General features: G+C 37.3%; 2 protein-coding genes across 2 annotated transcripts in view; both read left to right on the top strand.

The window, feature by feature from the left end:
* The first annotated feature begins 1,981 nt into the window (after positions 1-1,981).
* Positions 1,982-22,832, top strand: LOC130458080 (fer-1-like protein 6). Its single transcript, XM_056821035.1, has 6 exons — positions 1,982-3,125; positions 6,837-7,029; positions 9,623-9,963; positions 13,133-13,241; positions 21,112-21,295; positions 22,814-22,832. The coding sequence occupies exons 1-6, from the start codon at positions 2,859-2,861 to the stop codon at positions 22,830-22,832; spliced, it is 1,113 nt and encodes a 370-aa protein (XP_056677013.1). The 5' UTR covers positions 1,982-2,858.
* Positions 22,833-26,041: 3,209 nt separating this feature from the next.
* The window catches only part of FER1L6 (fer-1 like family member 6), a 130,939-nt gene continuing 129,016 nt past the window's right edge, over positions 26,042-27,964 (top strand). The window contains exon 1 of the mRNA XM_007488294.3: positions 26,042-26,160. Coding sequence (XP_007488356.2) covers positions 26,134-26,160 — 27 coding nt within the window. The 5' untranslated portion in view covers positions 26,042-26,133. The remainder of the gene's footprint in view (positions 26,161-27,964) is intronic.

Below are 27,964 nucleotides of genomic sequence, written 5' to 3'. Positions count from 1 at the left end.
TGGTACATTTTCCTAATACACTTTCTATTGGGGTATCTGCTTTGCCTTTGTTTAATCCCATCTCTCCCTATCTTGTATTAGATTTAGAACTCTGTACATATCAAGTAGTGGATCACAATAAAAAACTCACATTTTATTGGAATCTTCACTAATACCACTTCCCCACTTCCCATAACATTAAATGTTCTCTACTACATATTTTCCTAAAGCATTTTTGGGGGAATATCTCTGTCTTCCTTTGCCTTGCCCTGTCACCCTCTACCTTGAAATAGACAGCTTTATACTTATATTTTCCCTTTCTCTCTAAGAGGGTATGATTACTTTTTAAAAAAAATTTTGAATCTCTGTCATTTTTTGTGGGAAAAGGAATATTTGAACATTTGGCATTTAATCCATTCCTTGAAAGGACATTTCTGGATAATGAACCATCCTTTGCAACAGGGAATAATAATTATTATTATAATAAATAATTAATGTGGGGCAGTTAGGTGGCTCAGTGGATTGAGAGCAGGCCTAGAGATGGGGTTCAAATGTGGCCTCAGACACAGCCTAGCTATGTGACTCTGGGAAAGTCACTTAACCCCCATTGCCTAGCCTTTATTGCTCTTTTGCCTTGGAACCAATATATAGTATTGATTCTAAGATGGAAGGTAAGTGTTTCAAAAAATAATTCAGCAAGACCAAACATACTGATTATATATAATAGATAATATATGCAGTATTCCACATGCCTAGGTTCTTCCCCCATCTAGAGATTCTTTTCTAGCCCTTTGATTTAACATTTTACTATGTCCTGGTTTAGGATCAAGGCATTACTCTGTATGTTTCCTGCAATTTCCCCATCTTACTCAGTTATCATGGATAATAAATACAGAGCTAGTTACTCTCTAATCCTCATTTATTTCCTCCACAGGTCATGCACAACAAACTTATTGGAAGTCTGCTGATAGGATCCTTCAAAGTAGATCTGGGAACAGTTTACAACCAGCCAGGTTGAGTAGTATTGTCTCCCTTCTTCTTTCCTTCTCTTCATCCCTCTCTCCCACTTTACAGATTAGAAAAACAAGATCCAGAAGGTTAAATTCTTTGCAGTTATCACACAGTGTCAGAGGTAGGATTGGGCTCCAGGATTTCTTGACTACAGAACTAGCATGCCATCCACTCTGGTATGCTGAGAATGATTACTGGGAGGGTATTAGGTGGTATGACAAACTTGGGGTAGAAGTCCCCAGTGCATCTTAGCTGAATGTTATACAGACATCAGATAGAGGCAAAGACCATAAAAACTTGAAGTCACTAAATGCCATCTACTTCCGTTTCTATATTTTATAAATGATGAAACTCAAGCTCAGAAATTTAAATTTTTTCTTTCTTTTTCTAAAAATCCCTTACTTTCTTCTTAGAATCAATGCTAAGTATTGATCCCAAGACAGAAAAATAGTAAGGGTTAAGCAACTGGGGTTAAGTGACTTGTCCAACCGGTAGGAAATGTCTGAGGTTAGATTTGAACCCAGGACCTCCTGTCTTCAGACCTGATTCTCTCTATTTACTGAACCAGCTATGTGCTTTTAAAAAATTTTTCAATAAGTCACACAGGTCACACAGGTCAATAAATAAATCAATAATGGTTACCAAACACCTATTATGCCCCTGGTACTGGGAGTATAGAAAGAGAAAGAGACAAAAGACAGTCCGTACCTTCATGAAACTTACAATCTAATATGGAAGACAATGTACAAACAATACACACACACGCAGACACATACACACACACACACACACACACACACACACACACACATATATACACACACACACATATATATATATATATATATATATATATATATATATATACACGCACAGGATAATTAGGAAATAATGAGAAGAGAGAAAGCATTAGAATTAGGAGGCATTGAGGAAGACTTCCTTTTTTGACCACACTGATACCTAAGTTTTCATCTGTATTCTTACAGGTCACCAGTTTTGTGATAAGTGGGCCCTTCTCACAGACCCAGCTGATATCAGGACGGGCACCAAGGGGTATCTGAAATGTGATATCAGTGTGGCTGGGAAAGGAGACATCCTGCAGGCAAATCCCAAGACATCTGATGCTGAAGAGCAGATAGAAAAGTGAGATGAATCCACCTAGCTTTTTTTTTAAAGAGGGGGCTGCTCTATCAACTCCATCATCTCCCTCTCCTCCCCAAGTCTTCCTCATCTCTAATTAAATGGAAAGTACTGAAGTTGGAGCCAAAGAACCTGAGTCAGAATTGCCGCGTGGCTACTTTCTATGTAATTTTGGGAGTCACTTAAACTCTCTTTACCTCCCTTTCCTCTTCTCTAAAATGAGGGGGCTTGACACTATAACCTCCAAGATCCCTTCTAGTTATGGTCCTATGGATGTTATGATATTTGTTGTTGTGATGTTCTAGCCAACCTAGATTCTTTCTCTAATGAGTTTACTAAGACATCTGTTGAGGAAGGTTATGGTTATGCCCCATGAGAACAAACATCCAAGGTTAAAGCTGGTCCTTAATATCCTTGCTTCCTTGGATAATCTGTCATCCAAAGACTTGATTGAACCTTTTATTGAAGCAATTTGTAATTTCAGCCTACCCCAACTTTTTGGGGGTGGGTGGGGAGAATCAAGAGTCCCTTGAGTTTATTGCCTGGTATATGAAGTGATACTGTTTCTTTTAACTTATAAGATGCTGAGTAGGGGAAGCCCCCTCATTCCCAAATTAAAGTTTGTATTCACCTTTTCCATACCCTTTGTGACTTTTGAGTTTGTGAAAATAATTCCTTTCATACATACTTTCTTTATAGGTTAAAAAAATTTTTGATCTTTAGAAGTTATGGCCCTATTTACCAACTTCCTTCTTTCTCACGTCTGTGAATGTTTTCCTAAGAAATATCAGTTTTTTCTGTCTCTAAGGAACCTTTTGGTCCCCCAAGGATTCCCCTCTGAGAGACCTTGGGCCAGATTCTATGTGAGACTCTATCGAGCAGAGGGCTTGCCGAAAATGAACTCTAGCATCATGGCCAACGTCACCAAAGCATTCGTGGGGGACAGCAAGGACCTGGTGGATCCCTTTGTGGAGGTCACATTTGCAGGTCAAGTGGTAAGGGACAATTGGGGTAATGGACATCCCTAAAGTGGGAAGGGGGAGCTATAAGTCCTGGGCCAAATATCAGTATATGACCTTCCTCCCCAAACCAAATGTGTCCCTTCAGTACTTCATAAGCTTTAGTGGACTATTAAATATACAATTTTATTATTATCCAATATCAGGCAGCTAGGTGGAATAATAGATAGAATTGTGGGTTTGGAGCCAGGAAGAATTTAGTTCATATCTTGTCTCAGATACTCATTAGCTATTTGATCCTGAGCAAATCACTTAACTTTATTTGCCTCAGTTTCCTCATCTATAAAATGAGTTGGAAAAGGAAATGGAAAACCAATCCAGTATCTTTGCCAAGAAAACTCCAAATGGTGTCATGAAAAGTCAGACACAACTGAAATGAATGAATAACAATGACAACAACAAAGTTATTACTCAGTAAAACTGGATTAAAATGAACTTTGTAGGCAAGTTTGAAAGGGAAAAGAAAACATAAAGGAAAAGAATGAGGAGAGTGTGTGAATCACTAAAGAGAATTGCCTCAGTGATGGAGGGGATGGTATAAAGGAATTTAACAGTCTGAATGAAAAAATGTAAATTCTAGATCTCTTTTAGTACCAACTAGAAACCATGTTCTTTTCTCTCGCTTGCTGCCCAAGTCAATGTCTAGTCTCTCAAAGAATATAACTTACAGACAGGTAGAAAAGCAAAAGATATTGAACCCATTTAAAAAAAATCTGTTTTTAGTGTTGAAAATATAAATAAAAATAATGATAGTAACTTCTTATGTTTACATTATATTTTATAGTTTGTAAAGAGCTTTCTTTTTGTTTTATTCCATTAAAATAATTTTATTTTTGTATTTTTCTTTTGACATCTTTTACATTTTTCAATGAATCCTCTCACAGCTTTTCCTCTCACAGATCCATCACTTATAAAAAAAATAAAATTAAAAAGAGGAAGAAAAGTGCAGCTAAACTAAAGTATATCTTGAAAAATTTACATTTGTAGTGCTCCATATCCATAATCCCCCCATTTTTTAAATAAGAGAGAAAGGGAGGCATGTTTTCATTCTTCTTTTAGGCCAACCTTCATTGTTGCTTGTGGAGAGCCTCACTGTCTAATATGATCGTGTGTGGGTGCCAGAGTCACAAGGCAACCATCTGGAAAAATGAGGCATCGACTGAACCCCCTCTATGTGACTTCTCCCACTAACTTCCCTTACTACTGCCTAGGATTGTTGTTCTCTCCCCAGTCATAGAAAAAGTAATATGAGAGCAAATATTCACAGGATTTATCCATATGCCCACTTTTATCCTCCTAGAATAGTACCCCCAAAATTATATTCATAGAATTAAAACCTAAAGATCATTATCCACTACCCCTCATTTCTCTTTCTTAGTGGAGGTACAGTCAGAGGCCCCACACCCATTTGTTAACCAAACACAAGCACCACATCAATCACTCCTCTAAAGCACACACTCCACTGAAACCGTTTGTGGACAATAACCAGGCAACATTGTTAAGGTACTTTGATACAACACAAGAAAAATGTAACTTGGAAATTGAAGAAAATTCCTAATTCTTATCTGCCTTAAGTTACCCTTTAACTCCATACTTAGCTACAAAATGTTTTGTTACCCATCTCCTAAGAAATTGTGATTGATTGTGAAAGCTGATCAAAAGTAACAATGATTCTCTTAGCTGGTCATCTCACAGGTCAGGGGGAACTAATTCCTGGATGACCCTGTCTATGACATTCATCTCCATCATGAATATCTCTGTTGTAACAACATGCTAAATGATCACCGAATGTTGATTAAGTGATTTATTAATGTGTGACACATCCAATTATCTATAGAAGATCATGTATGTTGAAAAATGATTGTGTGCCAGAAAAGCATGTACTCACTGAAGCTATATAATAAACATCAGCTCCGTGCCTGGTGGAACAACTTGGTGACGCCTGAGCACAAAGGTCTGAGCACTGAGTTTGTCTCCCACCTCATTATTCGTCTAAATTGTCACACCTAGCCAGAAAGGACCCTTGGCTTTGAGAGACCTCTGGACAGGCTTTCAATAGTCATGTCTAGACTCTTCATGACTCCAGTTGGGGTTCTTTTGGCAAAGACACTGGAGTTGTTTGCCTTTTCCTTCTACAGTTTATTTCATAGACAAAGATGTTGAGGCAAATAAGGTTAAGTGACTTGCCCAGGGTCATACAGTTGGTATCTGAGGCTGGATTTGAACATAAGAAGCTGAGTTTTCATTATTCCACACCCATCACTGTATCTACTGAACACCTAGCTGTCCTAGACCAAGCTTGATCATTATAATTTTACAACATTCAGTTATGATTATTTGTTCCTATGGGCTTTTCCATGGATATTGTTCTAATCATTGTTTTCCTACTTCTCACTTTATACCAGTTCATAGGTCTTCCCATACTTTTCTGTATTTATCATTTCTTACAACACAGTAATATTCTATTCATTAATGTACCATAATTTGTTTAGCCATTCATCAATTAATGGCTGTCTCCTATGAAAAATAAAATACTAGTTGCATCATTCCTATTTTATAAAGTTTTTCAACTCAGGTTATCCATCGAGGCTTCATTGTACCATAGAGATGACCTTGAGTATTTTATAGACCATTTCAGGGGGTCATAAATCTCTAGGAGGTTCTACAAATCTAAAAAGGCTATCACTCTTAGGATGTCACTGACCCTTTCTGAAAACAAAGAATGAGCAACAACAATAACATAGACTCGAACAACTTCATAATTTAATAGATTGTCATCAGGAATTGCTGTGGTTGAAAAATGCATCACCCTGCATCTATATGCCTGGTGATGGACATAGACTAACTTAGCTAGGCTGGTCCTCTGAAAATAGACACATGGGAGACCATCAGGCCCGGTTGAATATCATGATTTTTAAGTTTTGTGGTACCTACTAGACTTTCCTCTAATGGGATGGCTATTTTTTTTTTGTCATAATGAGGCATCTTGATGTCAGCCCCTAATTCAATGGACTGTGCTTTTATTAAGCACTTATTATTTATTACATTCTTCCAGGGTGGGTGGCAGATAGATAGATAGAACATGCGTATATGATGCAATTCACTTTTTTAAGGGGGAGAAGGTACTAATAGATCAGGAATGATTTTCCCATAAGAGATGGTTACTCTGAGCTGAGCCTTGAAGGAGATAAAGGATTTTCAGAGGCATTATTCAGGAGAGGTATATATTCTAGGCATGGAGGGCAACCTGATGGAATTTTAACTCTTGGATCCAGTTGAATTCAAGTTTGAGGAATAGTTTGACTGGAATGTAGAATGCAGAAGGAAGATCATGTGAAAATCTGAAACCTAGAAAGGTAGGTTAGAACCATGTTGATAAAAGCATTACAATGATCTATTCTATTTCTAGCTGTTTTAAAAAGGGGTTTTGAATTTAAGAACATCATCATAGGGTGGCTCAATGGATAGAGTGCCAGGCCTAGAGGCATGAGGTCCTGGGTTCAAATCTGGTTTCAGATACTTTCTAACTGTGTGACCCTGTGCAAGTCACTTAACTCCCAATGTCTAGCCCTTGCTTCTCTTCTGCCTTGGAACAGTGTTGATTCTAAGACAAAAGGTAAGGGTTAAAAAAAAAGAACATCATCATAGCGTCCATTAACAACTCACCAAACTGTCATTTCTTTTTAGGGGAGGACTACAGTGAAGAAAAACTGTGCAGATCCTGTGTGGCACGAACAGGTCATTTTCAAAGAAATGTTCCCTCCTTTGTGTCGAAGAGTTAAAATCCAAGTGTGGGATGAAGGTAGCATGAATGATGTAGCCTTGGCAACACACTTCATTGACTTGAAGAAAATCTCTAATGAGCAAGATGGAGATAAAGGTAATCTGAAATCTGACCAGTTTCAGGATCAAAGGAGGTCCCCCAAACACCACTGATTTGGTTATTTTCCTTTGCAAAATATGGGGTTGGACTCTGTCATAACAAGACTTCTTGCTCCAGTATTTGATGTCTCTAGTTGGAAACTAAGTGAGAAAAGGGGAAAATGGTTATTTTCCACTAATACTATAAGTTGTTGTAAGGATAAAAATGATGTTTTGGATGTGAAAATGCTTTGAACAGCATGAAAGAAATGCTTTGTATACTAGCATCTAACAATCTAATTCATTAAAAAAAGAGAACATAACCAGCAAATCATGCTGACTCCCTGGAAAACCATGCTGTTATAACGCAGGTGCTGAGCATAGCAAACTCATTTAGTTACTAGTTCAAAGATTCTAGTTTGAACTTTATTTCTTGGCTTTCCTCTCTTTGGATCATTGTAACACTTCATTCTCATCTATAACATCTGGTCTATGACTCCTGTATATTAAGCTCATTTAACATCTCCCATCTTCTCCTTCCACCATCTTTACTGATATGGTGACTTGTTTTCCATTATTTCTTGAACTTTGACCCATACTCTGACCACATCTCTTTCTGAGATCTTCCCTTCTTGCCCCTTTGAACTCAATCCTTCATTAGGGCTTCTGCATTCTTCTTCCATATCTCATATCTCTTTACACTATAATTCCAGATTACCTCCTACTTTCTAGCATTCTATTATCCCTTGCCTAGTCAATGTTGTCTTCTGATATTTTTGTATTTATAATTGTTGGAGGCAGAAACTATTTTCCATTTTGGTTCTTATAGCATTATGGTATCATTAGTAATATTTCAATCTTGGCTATAATGTTTATATTTTTGCTGGTCATAGATAGAATCAAAATTTCTTCTTTCTGTAGCCTAAATATTTCTAAGAAAATGTCATTTTTGGACCTGGTTAAAAAATTCAACAAAATACAATATTCAATAAGACTTCAAACTGGAGATAGCATTTTCTAACCCAGAGTGGAGTGAAGAAAGCTGAGTTTGGGGATACATAAAGTATGTATATGCCTAAGGCATGATAACCAATGTTTTACATGACAATAAAAACAAATGCACATGCTTTAATGCCATTTTTAAAGAATGAGTTACCAGTTCTTTAAGGCATGCAAGTATTTGGGGGTAAGTCAAGTCACATATATTACAATACCTCTGATTGACAAAAACCCTCTGAGCATCAATTTTCAAATTTTTTCTCAGAGCATAAATATGTTTAGCGGAGACTCTAAGTCCTTTTGATTCATAGTTACTTCCATGTTAACTGGTCTTGTCATAGATACATTGGTCCCTTGAGAACCATCAAATAGGGCAAAAATGAGGAATGAAAAAATATTGCCATCTATTCCGGCACATTTGGAGTTAGTCCTGTCAGGTTTAGAAGCAAAAACGTGAGGTTCCTATGTTGATGGGATCCTCTAAGATCAGCTTATTCCCCCCACCATCCATAAATTCATTTCTGTGCATCATTTATTCAATCCTTTGTTTTTCTCATATGTTTTCAGAGATATAACCTGAAGAGGAATACTAATGATAACGAATGGCTCTGTCAATGATAATTTGATATGGTCAGGAATAGAAGTATGTCTTTCTTTAAGAAAATACTTATTTACAAAAAGATTAATTCATGACAACAGATACTCTATGAATCGATTCTTTACTTTAAACATGATTCAACATAGAGTCACTTTTTCTTATTACATCTAAAATAGGATTTGATCTCTATGAATTTGACTTGTGCAGTATAATAGAAAGGATAATAGTCTGGGAGGCAGAACTCCTCTGGTACTTCCACTGTATGATCTAGGCTACTTGTTTGTAAAGGTCATTTATGTCTTTGAGGCTAGATTTCCTTCTCTACAAAATGAATTGGGTAGAAGAGGTGATCTCAAAGACTTTTTCCAATTCTAACATTCTATGTCTATAATTTTAGATGGGAAAGGCAGCACGATATGTTGAGTGGGAGGTCTTGAAGTTAGGCTTACTTCTAGATGTTTGATTATGGATAAGTCACTTAACCTATCAGGAACCCAAGAAACTCTAAGTTCTCTAAACTGCAAATAAGTGGCTGATCTGTAAGAAGGATGAAGCTTTCCATACTGGGAGTTCCTGCCCTGATAAAATCATGCCTCAAAACTGGAAAAATCAGCTTTTATGTCACTTTTCAGCCATTTCTTCATTTTTTCAAAGAAAGGTTCATCTGCACATTCAGATTTGCCATGTGAGTAAGACAGACAGTAAGATGGTACAGTGGATACAGTGCTGAGCCTGGAGTCAAAAAGACCTGAGCCCAAATTCATTCTTAGACATTTATTAGATATGTGACCCTGGAAAAGTCATTTAGCTGCTGTTTGTCTCTGTTTCCTTAAATTTGAATGGAGATAACAATAGCATCTCTCTCCCAGGGTCATCATGAGAATCAAATGAGATAATACTTGTAAAGCACTTAGCACAGTGTCTGGAACATAGTAGGTGCTATATAAATGTTAGCTCTCATTATGTGAAATTAGTATGATTATCATCTTCATCATTATTTTATGGATCTCCTTAGGTTTCCTGCCCACATTTGGACCTGCTTGGATCAACCTATATGGCTCTCCCAGGAACCAGAGCTTAATGGATGATTACCAGGAACTTAATGAAGGCTTTGGGGAAGGGGTCTCATTTAGGGGCCGCATTCTGCTAGAAATTGCTGTGGAAATTCTCTCAGGTGGGGCACAGGAATCCAAGTTTTCCAAGGTCCTGAAGGACCTCAAGCTCTCTAAAGACAAGGCTTCCAAAGGCTCCGGGAAGGACAAGACAGACAAAACTGAGGATGGAAAGGCACACCCACCTTCAGACAAGAGCAATTCAACAGAGGCTGAAGTAGAACCTTTCGATGTGCCCCCTGAGGTTAGTCAAAATGAGTCTACAATGACAGCATGTGACACTAAGCATAGTGAACAGCAGCCCTGCAAAGGTTTCCAAAGTCATTTTACTTCACATTTCATTTTCTCAATAGACTATAAGCTCCCTGGTTGTTGTTATTGTCATTTCAGACATGTCAAATTCTTTCTGACCTCATTTGGGTTTTCTTGGCCAAGGTACTGGAATGGTCTGCCACTATCTCATTTTATAGATGAGGAAACTGAGACAAACAGGGTTAAGCCTAGGGTCACACAGCTAGTAAGAGTCCATGGCTAGATTTGACATCAGGAAGATAAGTCTTGCCATTTTGATTCAAATCCATTGATTCAAAGCCTAGTGATCTATCCATTGTGCCACCTAGCTATCTCAAGCTCCCTGGAGGTGGAATTATTTTCCATTTTGGTTTTATATGTCCAGCACTATGTATTGCATATATTGAGGGCTTAAAAATATTTTGTGGATTAGATTAGATCAAACTAATAACATTGACAATGCTCCAGTCTCCATTCCTCAAAATCAGTCTCCTCCTTCTCTTCCACATATTATTTTTATTTGAAAATATTAATTTAATTAATTAATTTAGAATATTTTTCCATGGTTACATGATTGATGTAATTACATGAAAAATTCCACTGGGTTTTACATGTGTCATTGATCAAGACCTATTTCCATATTATTGATGGATTAATAATATGGATCAATCACTAGGGTGATTGCTTAGAGTCTGCATCCCCAATCATATCCCCATCAACCCATGTGATCAAGCAGTTATTTTTCTTCTGTGTTTCTACTCCCACAGTTCTTCCTTTTTATGTGGATAGTGTTCTTTTTCATAAGTTCCTCAGAATTGTCCTGGATCATTGCATTGCTGCTAGTAGAGAAGTCCATTACATTCACTTGTACCACAGTGTATCAGTCTCTGTGTACAATGTTCTCCTGATTCTGCTCCTTTTGCTCTGCATCAATTCCTGGAGGTTGTTCCAGTTTACATTCTTCCATATATTATTATAACCATCTTTCTTGGTCCTTCCTCCCCTCTTTATTTCTTTCCTTCAAAATGGCAAACTACTCTAATATCTTTGCCAAGAAAACCCCAAATAGGGTTTCAAGGAGTTGGACGTGACTGAAACAACTGAACAGCAACTTACTCTGCCCAAGCCAATGTTAGACACTCTCAGTCACCTCCAAATATGTTTTATTATTTAAATGACATTTTGAAATATAAACAATTTTAATTAGAACTAAAAACACATTCTGGGATGAGATTCAGATGACCCAGTTGGCTAAAATACTCACCAAGGCATTGGGATTTTCCCAAAATTCCCAGGGCAGCTGTAGTGTTTATTAGGATTTCCTACCACCAGAGCCAGGAATAAGAATGTTCTTCCTGAACCTGCAGATGGGTAAAATCAGCTTATGCCTAATTTGGCACTTAGTACAGGAGTGATCATTATGGATGTTGATAAATACTATGCTGACAGATGGGTTCATCTAAAAATGAGTCCTAACATTTTTTGGGAATTCTTCTATGGATTTCATGGAGAGAGAGGCCTTGTCTTAGAACTGTTATATACTCAAAGACAGTGATTTTCAATAGGTCTAGCATCTCCATTCCTATTAAATTAGTTCTGTACCAAGAGAAGTAAAAATACAATAGAAAGTGGGTTGGACTTGGAAACAAGAAGACTTGCTTTATTCATTTAACTTTGGCATATTTATTCAGATACCCTCCCAACTCATCTTGTTATAGCTGCTTCTACAGTGTGCATTTATGAGAGCCTTTCTATCTCCCCAACTGAAAGTTATGTTTTTTTCCCACTAAATTTCTAGATCATTTTGCCTGCTTAGCTCTTCTATTTAGTGTTTAATTGGGGATTTAAATTTTTTCCTAGTTTGGTTTTTTTTAGTTTTATGCCTAATTTATTGATCTACTCTTTCTATATTTTATTGATTTAAGCATTTAGAGATATAAAATTTCCCCTGAGTACTGTTTTGGCTACAGTTTTGGCTTGTCTCCTTGTTGTCATTCATTATTGCTATTTCTTATAATTTGTTCTTTGACTCCCTCATTCTTTAGGATAAGACTATATAGTTTTCAATTAAATTTTAGCCTTTTTTTCTTCAGCCTTTGGTTGAGTGCAATTTTATAGGATTATGGTCTGAAAAGGACTCATTTAATATTTCTGTTTTTCTGCATTTGGTTATGAGGCTTTTATATCCTATTATATGGTCAATTTTCATGAAGGTGCCATGTACTAATGAGAAAAATATATATTCCTTTCTGTTCCCATCCATTTTCTACAGAGGTCTATCAAATCTAATTTTTCTAAAATTCTATTCCCCGCCTTAATTTATTTCTTGTTTATTATTTATTTGATTTATCTGATTCTGAGAGAACACTAATGTCCCCGACTAATCTAGTTTTATTGTTTATTTCTTTTTGTAACTCATGTAGCTTCTTTAAGAATTGCCAGGCTATGCCATTTGGTGAATATATGTTTAGTACTGATATTACTTCATTGTCTATAGCACCTTTTATCAAGATGTAATTTTTTTCCTTATCTCTTTTAATTAGATCAATTTTTACTTTTGCTTTGTCTGAGATAATGCTTTTTTAACTTTAGCTGGAGCATAATAGATTGTGTTAAGAACTCTCTTTTTCTCTTCCCTCCCCTCTCCTCTGTTTCTCTTTCTTCCCTTCCCTAAAATAAAACAGAGGAAATAATATACTAAATGCATACATATGTATGTGTATGTATATATATATATATATATATATATATATATATATATTTCCTTTAACTGACTTAAATCAGATGAACTTTTACCTTATTTTAAAATAAGGTAAATAAAAAATGTTTTTATGGACAAACTTAGAAGATAATAATTCTGCTATTTATGATATGTGTTTTCTCTTCCTTCCTAAAACCACCCATCTTTCTAACTTTCTTGCTTTCAGTACACACACACACACACACACACACACACACACACAAACCACATACACATATTTACTTAAGTTCTCAGAATCCCAACTTCCTCCTATAAAAATTGGGGAGATTGAAGTTCCTAGAAGAAAATAAAAATCATACAACTAGAAAACTAGAAAAAATTCCAAGTTGATGTTATTTAATTTATGTTTTCTCTTCTATAGATTGTCCCAGAAAAATATGAAGATTTCCTACTCTTTGGAGCTTTTTTTGAAGCTACCATGATTGACAGGAAAATTGGAGACAAACCTATTAGCTTTGAGGTTTCTGTAGGTAAGTACGGCCAAGCTCCTCTTATGACAAACAAGGAGTGCCATGTGTTCCTGTAACAAACAACTCTTGTCTATAATGGTGCAATTAGGTAGGGAAGTTTTAACTGTATTTTTTAAGTAGGAAGACAAAACAAAACCCTATTTAGTGAACTCATTGCTGGAGTAAACTTCTTTATTTGGGGTCAGTTAGTTCTATCATTTCTGAGATGGAATTTTAGACCAAAAACAGTTTAGATGTCTTTCTTCACATAGGTTTAGTGAGATTTTGTTTTACTCATGCTGGAATTTTGAGATTTAATTTGATTCAACACAAGTTTTGTGCCAGGGACTATTCTAGGCACCAGGAATAAATAAAGACGAAAATGCTCCATTTCCTCAGGGAGCTTATAGGGTTTTTTTTGTTTTTTTTTTTTGAAAGAAATAACCTGTACCCAGAGAGACAAGTAAAAACATGAACAATATAAATACAAAGTTAGTAGAGGAGGAATTTGAATCTAGATTCACTGACTCCAAAATTGGTGTTCTTTAAACATGTCAACAATAACAGTTATCGCTGTAATAATATGGCACTTTAAGGTTTGCAAAGTGTTTTATATGTATTCTTATTTGAACTTCACAACCCTGGAAGGTAAATGATAGGATTATCATTTAGACTCTCTATGATTACATCAGCTTCAAAGGGTTGTAGAATCACATCTATCATCAGAGGGACATCAGAGGCCATCTAATCTAATTCCCTCCTTTTACAGCCCAGGGATGTCATTGGATTTGCCAAAGAGAACAAATATGGGTAGCAAATAGAAGAGGTGGGATTCAAACCCATGCCCGGGGACACCAAAGTCAGTACTTCAATTTGACATGCTGAATCCATGATTTCATCAGGTTTAGGGTTCTTTCCATGGACACAGATGGCCATAAATCTATTATACCACAGTAAACTGTCTTCTGGAGAAAAATATCCTTTGCAAACAATGAATTGCTCCAAAGTTAGTTGTGTCTTGAGTGACAGACACCCATGCACTGCATTATGGGTCCAGTTTTCTGATCTTTGCTATGGGGGTAATTCTTGTAATACTTCACAGGTTTGTTATAGGGCTCAAGTGAGATGAGGTATATAAAATGCCTTTCAAATCTTTTTTTTTTTTTTAAATATATTTTATTTGATCATTTCCAAGCATTATTCGTTAAAGACATAGATCATTTTCTTTTCCTCCCCCCCACCCCCCATAGCCGACGCGTAAGTCCACTGGGCATTAGATGTTTTCTTGATTTGAACCCATTGCTTTGTTGATAGTATTTGCATTAGAGTGTTCATTTAAAGTCTATCCTCTGTCATGTCCCCTCAACCTCTGTATTCAGGCAGTTGCTTTTTCTCGGTGTTTCCACTCCCATAGTTTATCCTTTGCTTATGAATGGTGTTTTTTTTTTCTCCTGGATCCCTGCAAGTTGTTCAGGGACATTACACCGCCACTAATGGAGAAGTCCATTACGTTCGATTATACCACAGTGTATTAGTCTCTGTGTACAATGTTCTCCTGGTTCTGCTCCTCTCGCTCTGCATCACTTCCTGGAGGTTGTTCCAGTCTCCATGGAACTTCTCCACTTTATTATTCCTTTGAGCACAATAGTATTCCATCACCAACATATACCACAGTTTGTTCAGCCATTCCCCAATTGATGGGCATCCCCTCGTTTTCCAGTTTTGGGCCACCACAAAGAGCGCAGCTATGAATATTTTTGTACAAGTCTTTGTGTCCATTATCTCTTTGGGATACAGACCCAGCAGTGCTATGGCTGGGTCAAAGGGTAGATATTCTTTTGTCGCCCTTTGGGCATAGTTCCAAATTGCCCTCCAGAATGGTTGGATCAGTTCACAACTCCACCAGCAATGAATTAATGTCCCTACTTTGCCACATCCCCTCCAGCATTCATTACTTTCCTCTGCTGTTATGTTAGCCAATCTGCTAGGTGTGAGGTGATACCTCAGAGTTGTTTTGATTTGCATCTCTCTGATTATAAGAGATGTGGAACACTTCTTCATGTGCTTGTTAATAGTTTTGATTTCTTTATCTGAGAACTGCCTATCCATTTCCCTTGCCCATTTATCAATTGGAGAATGGCTTGATTTTTTGTACAATTGATTTAGCTCATTATAAATATGAGTAATTAAACCTTTGTCAGAGGTTTCTATGAAGATTTTTTCCCAATTTGTTGTTTCCCTTCTGATTTTAGTTATATTGGTTTTGTTTGTACAAAAGCTTTTTAGTTTGATGTAGTCAAAATTATTTATTTTACATTTTGTGATTCTTTCTATATCTTGCTTGGTTTTAAAGCCTTTCCCCTCCCAAAGGTCTGACATGTATACTATTCTGTGTTTACCCAATTTACTTATGGTTTCCTTCTTTATGTTTAAGTCACTCACCCATTTTGAATTTATCTTGGTGTAGGGTGTGAGGTGTTGATCTATTCCTAGTCTCTCCCACACTGTCTTCCAATTTTCCCAGCAGTTTTTATCGAATAGTGGATTTTTGTCCCAAAAGCTGGGATCTTTGGGTTTATCGTATACTGTCTTGCTGAGGTCGTTTTCCCCCAGTCTATTCCACTGATCTTCCTTTCTGTTTCTTAGCCAGTACCAAATTGTTTTGATGACTGCTGCTTTGTAATATAGTTTGAGGTCTGGGACTGCAAGGCCCCCATCATATGTGTTTTTTTTTCATTATTTCCCTGGATATCCTTGATCTTTTGTTCTTCCAAATGAACTTTGTTATGGTTTTTTCTAAATCAGTGAAGAAGTATTTTGGTAGTTCAATGGGTATGGCACTAAATAGATAAATAAGTTTGGGTAGGATGGTCATTTTTATTATATTGGCTCGTCCTATCCATGAGCAGTTAATGTTTTTCCAATTGTTCAAGTCTAGTTTTAGTTGTGTGGCGAGTGTTTTGTAGTTGTGTTCATATAGTTCCTGTGTTTGTCTTGGGAGATAGATTCCTAGGTATTTTATTTTGTCTAAGGTGATTTTGAATGGGATTTCTCTTTCTAGTTCTTGCTGCTGAGCTGTGTTGGAGATATATAGAAAAGCTCATGATTTATGTGGGTTTATTTTGTATCCTGCAACTTTGCTAAAGTTGTTGATTATTTCAATTAGCTTTTTGGTTGAATCTCTAGGATTCTTTAAGTAGACCATCATGTCATCCGCAAAGAGTGATAACTTGGTCTCCTCCTTGCCTATTCTGATGCCTTCAATTTCTTTATCTTCTCTAATTGCTACTGCTAGTGTTTCTAGTACAATGTCAAATAGTAGAGGTGATAATGGGCATCCTTGTTTCACTCCTGATCTTATTGGGAATGCATCTAGTTTATCCCCATTGCAGATGATATTAGCTGTTGGTTTTAGATATATACTGTTTATTATTTTTAGGAATGACCCTTCTATTCCTATGCTTTCTAGTGTTTTTAATAGGAATGGGTGTTGTATTTTATCAAAGGCTTTTTCTGCATCTATTGAGATAATCATGTGGTTCTTGCTAGTTTGCTTGTTGATGTGGTCAATTATGTGGATGGTTTTCCTAATGTTGAACCAGCCCTGCATCCCTGGTATGAATCCTACTTGATCATGGTGAATGATCCTTCTGATCACTTGCTGGAGTCTTTTTGCTAGTATCCTATTTAAAATTTTTGCATCTATATTCATTAGGGAGATTGGTCTATAGTTTTCTTTCTCTGTTTTTGACCTGCCTGGTTTTGGAATCAGTACCATGTTTGTGTCGTAAAAGGAGTTTGGTAGAACTCCCTCTTTGCTTATTATGTCAAATAGTTTGTATAGTATTGGGGTTAATTGTTCTCTGAATGTTTGATAGAATTCACAGGTGAATCCATCAGGCCCTGGGGATTTTTTCTTAGGAAGTTCTTTGATGGCTTGATGGATTTCAATTTCTGATATGGGATTATTTAAGAATTCTATTTCCTCTTCTGTTAGTCTAGGCAGTTTGTATTTTTGTATATATTCATCCATTTCTCCTAAATTGGTGTATTTATTGCCATATAATTGGGCAAAGTAATTTCTAATGATTGCCTTAATTTCCTCCTCATTGGAGGTGCTGTCCCCCTTTTCATCTTTAATGCTGTGAATTTGCTTTTCTTCCTTCCTTTTTTTAATTAGATTGACCAGTACTTTGTCTATTTTGTTTGTTTTTTCAAAGTACCAGCTTCTTGTCTTATTTATTAAATCAATAGTTCTATCACTTTCGATTTTATTAATTTCTCCCTTAATTTTTAGGATTTCTAATTTGGTTTTCTGCTGGGGGTTTTTAATTTGATCGCTTTCGAGTTTTTTCAATTGCATTTCCAATTGATTGATCTCTGCTCTCCCTTGTTTGTTAATATGAGCTTTCAGGGATATGAATTTGCCTCTGATTACCGCTTTGGCTGCATCCCAAAAGGTTTGAAAGGATGTTTCGCCATTGTCATTTTCCTTGATGAAATTATTAATTGTTTCTATGATTTCTTCTTTAGCTAAATGGTTTTGGAGTATCATATTGTTTAATTTCCAATTGGTTTTAGATTTGGTTTTCCATGTACCATTACTAATCATTATTTTTATTGCCTTGTGATCTGAGAAGGCTGCATTCATTATTTCTGCTTTTTTGCATTTGTGTGCTATGTTTCTGTGACCTAATGTATGGTCAATTTTTGTGAATGTGCCATGTGGTGCTGAGAAGAAGGTGTATTCCTTTTTATCCCTATTTATTTTTCTCCATATGTCTATTAATTCTAATTTTTCTAAGATTTCATTCACTTCTTTTACCTCTTTCTTATTTATTTTTTGATTTGATTTATCTAAATTTGATAATGGTTGGTTTAAGTCTCCCACTAGTATGGTTTTATTGTCTATTTCTTCCTTCAATTCTCCTAGTTTCTCCATTAGAAATTTGGGTGCTATATTATTTGGTGCATACATGTTGATTAATGATATTTCCTCATTGTCTAGAGTCCCTTTTAACAAAATATAATTACCTTCCCTATCCCTTTTGATCAGGTCTATTTTTGCATTGGCTTTATCAGATATCATGATTACCACTCCTGCCTTCTTTCTATCAGTTGAGGCCCAGAAGGTCTTACTCCATCCTTTAATTCTGACCTTGTGGGTGTCAACCCGCCTCATGTGTGTTTCTTGAAGACAACATATGGTAGGGTTTTGGATTCTAATCCATTCAGCTATTCGTCTACGTTTTATGGGTGAGTTCATCCCATTCACGTTCAAAGTTATGATTGTCATTTGTGGACTCCCTGGCATTTTGATTGCCTTCCCTAATTCTAACCTTTTCTTCTTCGGCTCTACCTTTTAGTCCAGTGATTTACTTTGAATCAGTCCCCCTTGTCCCCTCCCTTGATGTTTCCCTTTTTAGTCCCTCCCTTTTTGTTCCCTCCCCCTCCCCCCTCTCTTTCCCTCCCTTTTTGTTCTCCCTCTCCCCCTCCCCCCCTTGGTTTTCCCTTCTCCTTACCCTTGTTGGGTAAGATAGAATTCAAGATCCCAATGGATCTGGATGTTTTTCCCTCTCAGAGTTGATTTCCCTGAGATTGAGGTTTAAGTAACCCCCCCCCCCTCTCTTCCTCTCCTTCTTATAGGAGTTTTCTTCCCCTCCCCTTCCCCTGTGAATCTTTGTGTGAGAACCATTATTCTATTTGGTCTTTCTTTACCCCCTATTTATACATTACATTTTCCCCACATATTAGTATACATAGGTTGATATAAATGTAGTCCTTATAGAAGAGAGTTTGAGTAAAAGAAGATAACATTTTTCCCCTTTCCTTAATATTTACCTTTTCAGGTATTCCTTGCTCTTTGATTTTCGGTATCAAACTTTCCACAGAGCTCTGGTCTTTTCTTTGCAAAAAGTTGGAAGTCTTCTATTTTGTTGAATGCCCATACTCTCCCTTGGAAGTATATAGTCAGTTTTGCTGGGTAGCTGATTCTTGGTTGGAGACCCAGCTCTCTTGCCTTTCTGAAGATCATGTTCCATGCCTTACGATCATTCAGCGTAGAACTTGCAAGGTCTTGTGTGATCCTGATTGGCATTCCTTTATATCTAAATTGTCTTTTTCTGGCTTCCTGTAGGATTTTTTCTTTTGTTTGATAGCTTTGGAATTTGGCAATTACATTCCTGGGAGTTGTCTTTTGGGGGTTTAGTGTAGAAGGTGTTCTGTGAGCTCTGTCAGTGGATGTATTGCCCCCTTGTTCTAGAATCTCTGGGCAATTTTCTTTGATTATATCTTGTATCACCATGTCCAGTTTGGTGTTTATTTCTGGCTTTTCTGGGAGTCCAATTATTCTTAAATTTTCTCTTCTCCCCCTGTTTTCCAGATCTATCACCTTGTCGGTGAGATATTTTATGTTCTCTTCTAATTTCTTGGTGTTTTGGCTTTGCTTTATTAGTTCTTGCTTTAAAGCCTGGTTTTCTTTTACAGTTTGGTCAAACTGGTTTTGTAGATGCGTGAATTTCTTTTGCATCATTTCCCACTTTTCCTCCCAGAGGGCTTCCATCTTTTTGGTCCTTTCTGATTCAAATTCTTCATGGGTTTGTGGAGAGTTTCTATTTCCTTTGGAAGATTTTGGAGAATTTTCTTGTATATCTTCTTCTATCTGCTCTGTATTTTGTATTTTGGCTCCATAGAATGTGTCCAGAGTCGCCCCTTTCTTCTTATTTTTCTTGGTATTTTGGGGCTTCTGTGCTTCTGTGGAATTTGTCATCTCTGAACGTGGAGGATTGGCTTTTCTTGTCTTTGTCTGGTGATCAGTGGCTTTAGTCCTGGGCAGATGTTGGTTCTATGAGCGTTCCCTGGGTTAAACTGAATATGCCTCACTGGAACTGGAATGGAAGGGTCGGACCACGTTGCTTTCCGGAAGTTGCCTTCAGAATCCCTGGCCGTGAGGCTGTTTCGTCGGCCTGCGGGGGGATGGGCTGCCGCTTCCCCAAGCTCCGAGAGCACAGACTTTCACTGAGACTTGGATAGCAGGATCCAGCCCGTGAGGCTGTCTTGCCCGCCCTGAGGGTTGCTGTTGTTTTGACCAGCTCTCTGCAGAGGAAGCCCCAGGCAGTAACTTTCACCCGGACTGGGACTTGGGTAGAAGACCCTGAGGGTTGTTGTTCCTCAGACCCTGCTCTCTGAGCCCGGCGTGGCTGCCGCTTCCGGGAGCCTTGGACTCTGCGCTCCTACCCCTGAGGTCCGAGGGATCTCGGGTTCTGGCTTTTAAGGGGAGCCGTACCTTTTGAACCGGGTCCAGGTCCAGGAGGAGGGTTCCCAGGGTCTGTGCTGTTGATTGTTTTGAATTTCGGCGCCTTAGGAGCTTCTAGTTTGAGATCGGTCGGGAAGGGTTTTCCGGAGATCTGAACTTCAGCTTTCTCTAAGCCGCCATCTTAACCGGAAGTCTCTACCTGCCTTTCAAATCTTAAGGCGATATTCTCTAGCCATTTTTGTTGTTGTTGAGTTGTTTCAGCCATGTCTCACCCTGCATGACCCCATTTGGGGTTTTCTTGGTACAGATATGAGAGTGGCTGGCTATTTCCTTCTTCAACTCATTTTATAGATGAGAGAATTGAGGCAAACAGGGTTAAGTGGCTCATCCACAGTCACACAGCTAGTGTCTGAGGCCAGATTTGAACCTAGGAGCTCCCATCTCTAGGCCTGGCTCTCAATCCACTGAGCTGCCCAGCTGCCCCCCTGCCTCTGTTTTTGAGGCATTTCTTATGGGCAAGAAAAAGCTCCAAGCTCATTCCTCAATTATATTTCATCCATCAGTTATCTTAAATTTGGACAATTTCTGAGAACAACAACTATTGTTTTCCTCTTATTCTAAATTTTCTCTTCAAAGGTAATTTTGGAAATGTTATAGATGGTGGCTCTCACCATGGGAGTAAGAAGAAGTCTTCAGAAACCTCAGAAGAGGAGAACGAACCCCTGCTTCAGGAGGGCAATATGGACTCTGCCCATGACATTACCATCACTTCCAAGTCCACCACACCCCCTGAGAAGCCCTTGGTGACAGAAGGGAACAGGTGGGGAGTGTCAGGCTTAATAATAATCAGTCCATGTCTCTGGGGCAGGCTTTGGGACCTCCATGGCAGGGGTATGAATTGATAGCTCCCTCTTGCCCAAAATCCCTTTCCTTGCCTCAGGCGCCCAGGCACAGATAATCCAGCATTCCTAATACTAGATCATCTCTGAGGATTGTTCTCTGCTTCCTTAATAACCTACCGAAAGCTCATTGAGCGGAAACAGGCAGACAGCACATTTAAAGGTAAAATCCTAATGATTAATAGTGTTTCCATTTACTTATGGAGCTTTCCCATTCAGACATTTTAAAGGCTCATAAGGCCCCAAATAGATTCAGGGAAGCATAGAATTAGGAAATTTCTAGGCTTCTTTTAGCTCTAAGATACTATGCTTTTGTGATTTTAACTTTCAAGCAAGAAGGGGCATTAGAGATTATCTGATGAGAATATATATATAAATACATATATAAAAACATATATGATTAAATCTTAAAGTGTTAAACTCATGCCAGCTATTGTTATTACTATTATCTAGTCAGAATTCCTCATTTTACTGAGAAGAAAAATGAGGCCTCAAGAGATCCAGTCCAATCCAACCCAATCCAATCTAATATGTTCAAGGTACTGGAGCTACGAAGCAAACAAAAGAAGTTCCTTACCCTCAAGAAAGCTATATTCTCTGGAGGAAGCTACAAAATATAATTAAATGAGTATTTGCATGATAATTTGAGAAGAGAGGAGGCACTAACAACTAGGGGAATCAAGAAAGGCTTCAAAAATATGTGTGAGTTTTGAAGGAAACCAGAGCTAGAAGAAAATGATTTAAGAGAAAGGGAAAAAGAATTTCAAGGAGGAAACTGAAAAGTTTGATTCATAAGGATTTTTTCATTCTGACAAATCTGGTAGTGACTGAAGAAATATTTACTTCTTAATATTTATAAAATATTCCACATTAATAATTATTTTATTTATAGTTTTTACAAAAGAAAATATTTCTTAATAATTTCAGTTTCAGAACTTCAGATGCTTCCACCAATGAATTCACAGGTCCAATCTCCATCCCTCTCTCTCTCTCCTATACAGTGCTCAGCATTGTGCTAGGTGTCAGAGACATAAAGGCAAAACGGAAATATAGCCTGCCCTCAAGAAACTTACATTCTATCTGGTAGAAAACATGTACATTCACATAAATAAATAGAAAATATAGGGTACCCTGATTATAAATATAATTATTTATAATATATATATAATATAATATAATATATATAAATATAAAATAATATAATAATAAAATAAATATAAATAAAAATTCACTTAGTGAATTTTGAAGCTTTAATTCTTTAAAACATCACTAAGACTTTTGGGACAGCCTGGATATACAAGGTTCATTTTGGGGGGACAGAGGACTAACAGCTTCTAAAACATAAAGGTAAGGAAGGATTGTTGCACTTTAGGACACTCACACCACAAAGAGCCTGCATATGTTTTTGGAGGATTTTCTCTCTCTCTCTTGCCTCCTAGTCTCTACATGGATATTTAAGGAAATGGTGACCCCCAATATTGTGAGATGGACTTTCTATTTTTAAACAAGCATGTATGTCACACTACAGAAGACCATATATTTTTAAGGAGGGAAATAGAGCTCCTAGAATGAGTGATCATCATCCCCAGCCAATAAACATTCATTAAGCATCTGCTGTGTACCAGGCACTGTGCTAGACACTGCAGATACAGAGAAAAAGAAAAGAAAATCCCTGCTTTCAAGGAGCGTACGGGAAGACAACATGCAAAGAACTATGTATGAACAAACTATACACTAGATAATTTGGAGGTAATCAACAGAGGGGAGGCACTAGAATTATGGGGGACAAAGACTCAGTCTAGAAAAAAAGTTTTCCTACCAAGTTCTACCTTATCCTACTGTTCCTTGCTGTTGGGGGTGGGGAGATGGGGAAGGGGAGGAGGTCAGAAAAAGACAGGGAATATTTGGTTCTCAACTTCTGCCATTCATCATAGCCCCATATACGCACAGCCAGACCACTAACTAGTCAGATGAGGTGAAATATTTCGAGTCTTGTTATTTTCAATTGCCAGTTCTTTCCTTTTTTAAAATTTCTCTTTTTTTAAACCCTTTCCTTCCGTCTTAGAATCAATACTGGGTATTGGTTCCAAGGCAAAAAAGTGGTAAAGGCTAGGCAATGGGATTCAAGTGACTTGTCCAGGGCCACACAGATAGGAAATATCTGAGTCCAAATTTGAACCCAGGACCATCTTTCTCTAGGCCTGGCTCTCAATTCATTGAGCCACTTTGCTGCTCCCATGCCATTTCTTTCATAAGAGATGAGGGATAACACCAGAGTCCTCCCCTCCTCCCTGGTTTCCACCATTCTGCCCTTGTAGATTCCTCCTTTTTTCTTTTCCAATCTTCTCTACTTGTATTCCTATAAATCTTTGGACAGAAATCCTATTTTTCACAGGTATTAAAAGGAAAAAAAAGGGAAACTATCCCAGTACTTGTGGTTGAATAATCCAAAGAAATATTAGAACAAGTGAAATACCACTTGGGAATTTATTTAATCATAGAAGTCTCAGGGTAATCATTTTAACTGAGTTGGAACAAAGATAGCAGTTTGGTTCCTGACCTTCTCTCCTCCTGATACAATAACAAACATCAATCTCTGCCAAGAATGTATTTGGCTCTTCTAACAAGAGACCAGGCATCTGTTGGTTTATTATCCTGCAGAAGAGACTGCAGGGACCTTCTTTGCTAATTTTATCATTTCCCTTGGAAGGAATTTGTGCTGGAAAAAACCTTAAGATCCTTCCAAGATAGAATTCATTCTTCAATTTTCTGGAACAGAAAGGAAAAGCATGCGTCTCTTAGTGAATGTCCCATTCCCATTGGCTTATTCATATTTACCATCCCTACCACTCTTCTACAAATTCACATCTTTTGACTCCAGACCTTCTGGTAGGCTACCTTGCTTTCTTCTTTTCAGTAGACTCTTCTCTATGTATCTTAAGGGTTCATGTCACATAAGGATATCCTCCTCTACTTTCTCCAATGGTCGTTAAAGGGCAGGGTAGACAGGAAACTGTTGAGATCACTTGATCTCATGCCCATATTTTACCAAGGAGAGAGGATCAGAGAGAGAAAGTGATTTACCCAGTAGAACTTGGACCAGAATCTATGTCTTCTAACTTTTTTTTTTTTACTATATCAAACTTCCCTTTGTTATATCTTCAGGGTCCAGTTAAATATTTACCTCTTGAAAAAAAAAGATGTTTCCTGGCTAATATTACTTTATACTGATCACATGCCTTCTTTTAGCACTTTTGCTGACAATTTATGCCATGCTTGATACAAAGCAGTATTTTAAAAAATGGATTTAGAGTCAGGAGTATAACAAGGGTAGAGAAATGTGATTTTTGTCCCAGGACACCAAAAAGCAGGGGGTGTTCATAGCACTTAGACTCCCTCAGCAAAGAGAAACAACTGGATTTAGGATTCATTTAGCAATTATAACTAATTAGAAAAGAAACATCAGATGTTGAGTGCTTCTCTTTCTACTTTTGGCAGTGGAGCGATCTCGCTGTATTCCAAAGTGTCTATTGGTCATCCCCCTCAATTGAATGTGTCTTTTTAAAAAAAATTAATTTGAGAATACCTGTGTTTCTTGAGAATTCAGGCTTTACATAGCTACTTGGGTTCAGCTCCTAGAAGTATCATTTATTTACCAGCAATATGAACTTGGAGAAGTTATTTTTATCTTTTTGAGCCTATTTCTGCCTCTACAAAATGGGAATCAAAATATGTGCCCTATTTAACTCACAAGGTTGGTGGAAGGATTAAAGGATAATGCCTATAAAGCTTTTGTGACCCTTAATGCTTTATACAATTCTATAATTATTAGTTGTTATTCTTGTAGCCTCCTCCTGTCATTTATTAATTTCATGGTCCTCTATCCTTATTCAGTGTCCAAAGAATGAGTGCTCAGTCGATTATTCTTGGACAAATCCCTAAAAATAGAAGTCATGTTGCTAGACGAGATCGCCTGAATAATAACAATTCAATGTTCAATCTTTAAGGTCGGGGATTGTTTTATTTTGACTTTGTAGCTTTAGTTCGTGTTCCTAGACATGGTAAGTACTTAATACGTGCTTACTTAATCAAAAACAAAAATTTTATGAGCACTTTAAGATTTACAAAGCAATTTACATATATTATCTTGCTTGAGTCTCACAAGAACCCTGTAAAGCAAATGACTATAGGTTTTATGGATAAGTAGACTAAAGAGAATGAAACTACTTTCTCAGACTCACAATAATTATTAAATGGGGCAATTAGTTGTCCAGTGGATAGAGTACCAGACCTGGAGTTGGAAGGATCTGGGTGCAAATATAACCTCAGATACTCCTAGTTGTATAATCCTGAGCAAAATATGTTTCTAGGAGGACTGATTTAATTACATTCAAATATTTATTACACATTGTGTGTTCAACATAGTGCTAGCTTGGGAAGATGTAGTTGTCTAGCTCTTATTGCTCTTCTGCCTTAGAATCTATTCTTAAGTCAAAAAGTAAGAGTAATTAAGTAAATAAAAACAACAATTATTAAGTGTCAGAGTCCGTATTGGAACTCTGGTTTCTTCAGACTCCAGTCCAACATTCTTTCTATTATACTACTCTGTCTCTCTGAAATTTGTTCATTATTAACCAACTACAAGGCACACCATGTCTTTCACAGGAATTATCACTACTTGCCATTTGAGGCCAAGAAGCCATGTGTCTACTTCATAAGTTCGTGGGGAGATCAGACCTTCAGGCTCCATTGGTCCAACATGCTGGACAAAATGGCAGATAACCTAGTAAGTACTTTTGATGGGGTGAAATCTTTAAAATGAACGAGGAACCAGAAGAGCAGGAGTCATTTCTCAACTACTAGGATAAAACCTTGGCTTGAGTTTCACCAAAAATTTACCAAAATTGCACATTTTGGCAGAGCTCCCCTTCACTCTGGGCCTTCCCCATCGCTCAATTCAAACTAAGATCAAGAAACATCTTTTATAAAATGTAAAATCTGTTCAAAGATAGAATTAGTGGGGTAGATTTTAAAGAGTTGAGTTCTTTGACACGAGGCCAATTCCAAGATAACTGTGAACTGGAGTTGGTTTTTTGTGGATATTTTCAGCCTCTCCTTTCTGTTTCTTACCTCAACTCCCTACATTGTAGAGGTCATTTATGCCAATTGCTCCCTCTCTGGTCATATGTGAGCCTTATCTCTCATTTTCTAATGAAAGGCTTTGCCCCTTTTAAATAGAACTTCAGGCATCAGTAAATGTATGAGGCAGAGGAGCCTTTTCCTTCTGTTAAATTATGCCTAGCTGCTTGGCAGATGGCTTCATCCATGTGTAGGGCTAGCTAGCTCTTCTATTTTAGGCAAAATATGTTTCTAGGAGTATTGATTCAGTTACATTCAAATATTTATTACACATTGTGCATTCAACATGGTGCTAGCTTGGGGAGATACAGAGATTAAACAGGACAAGGTTCCTACTATCATGAAGCTTACATTCTTAAAGGAAAATAAGGAAACTCTATGAGCAGCTAGTTGTAGCTAGGTGGTATAGTGGTTGGAAAAATAGGACTTGGAGTTAGGAAGACTTGAGTTCAAATCCTCTCTCAGACACTTAACTAGTTGTATAATCCCAAGCAAGATACTTAATTGCTTTTTGCCTCAGTTTCTTCATTTGTAAAATAGAGATTATAATAGCATCTCCTTCAAAGGGTTGTTCTGAAATCAAGTGAGTTAATATATGCAGAGTGCTTTATAAACCTTGAAGTTTTATAAAAATGTTAGCTACAATATATATATGACTGTAACACTGAATCATATACTTAATAATATAAGGAAGTAGAATGATATATTACTAAATGGATCTGGGTAATTCTCAACTCTGCTACTTATTACTTGTGTTGCTTTGGGCAACTCATTTAAATTCTCTGACCTTCAGTTTCCTCTTAAAAAAAATTAAAAAGTTGGACTAGATTGTAGCTAGGTGACCCAGTGAATAGAGTGCCTGGCCTAGAGCCAGTGAGACTCATCTTCTTGAGTTCAAATCTTGCCTCAGACATTAACTGATTATGTGATTTGGGGCAAGTCACTTTATCCTGTTGGCCTCAGTTCTCTCATCTGTAAAATGAGCTGGAGAAGGATGTGGCAAAACACTCCATTATGTTAGTCAAAAATAAACTCCAAATGGGATTATGAAGAGTTAGACACAACTGAAAAACAACTAACAATAACAACAACAATAAGATTTCTTCTAGCTCTGAATTTTGACTCCCTCAGTGTGTATTTTCCTAGTTTCTAGGTGGTAATTGAAGCTGTGATACCAGAAGAATTCAGCAAGGGAAAGAGTGTATAAAGAAAAAGAGCTCCCAAGATAAAAATCTGAGAGGAACTGTGCTGAAGGAGGAGAGATGGATAAGAGATAAAAAATGATCCAACAAAATAGACCAAGAATAAGTGATGACAGGCAGAAGAGTCAATCAATAAACATATATTAGGTGTCTTTTGAAAAGGTTCATAGGATCTGGGGTAAGAAGGTATCTAGGAGGAGGTGGCAGTCAATAATATAAAAGTACCAGATATCAAGAAGGATGAGGATT

The sequence above is a fragment of the Monodelphis domestica genome, chromosome 3 (assembly GCF_027887165.1).
Source record: "Monodelphis domestica isolate mMonDom1 chromosome 3, mMonDom1.pri, whole genome shotgun sequence".
In the NCBI taxonomy this organism is placed as follows: Eukaryota; Metazoa; Chordata; class Mammalia; order Didelphimorphia; family Didelphidae; genus Monodelphis; species Monodelphis domestica.
This window is presented reverse-complemented; position numbering and strand designations above follow the sequence as displayed.

Excerpts from the sequence above, each read along its gene's own strand:
- LOC130458080 (XM_056821035.1), top strand. The coding sequence starts at position 2,859 with ATGGCCCTATTTACCAACTTCCTTCTTTCTCACGTCTGTGAATGTTTT. Across the intron at positions 3,126-6,836 it reads TCACATTTGCAGGTCAAGTG|GGGAGGACTACAGTGAAGAA; the intron begins GTAAGGGACAAT and ends ATTTCTTTTTAG. Across the intron at positions 13,242-21,111 it reads TAGCTTTGAGGTTTCTGTAG|GTAATTTTGGAAATGTTATA; the intron begins GTAAGTACGGCC and ends TTCTCTTCAAAG.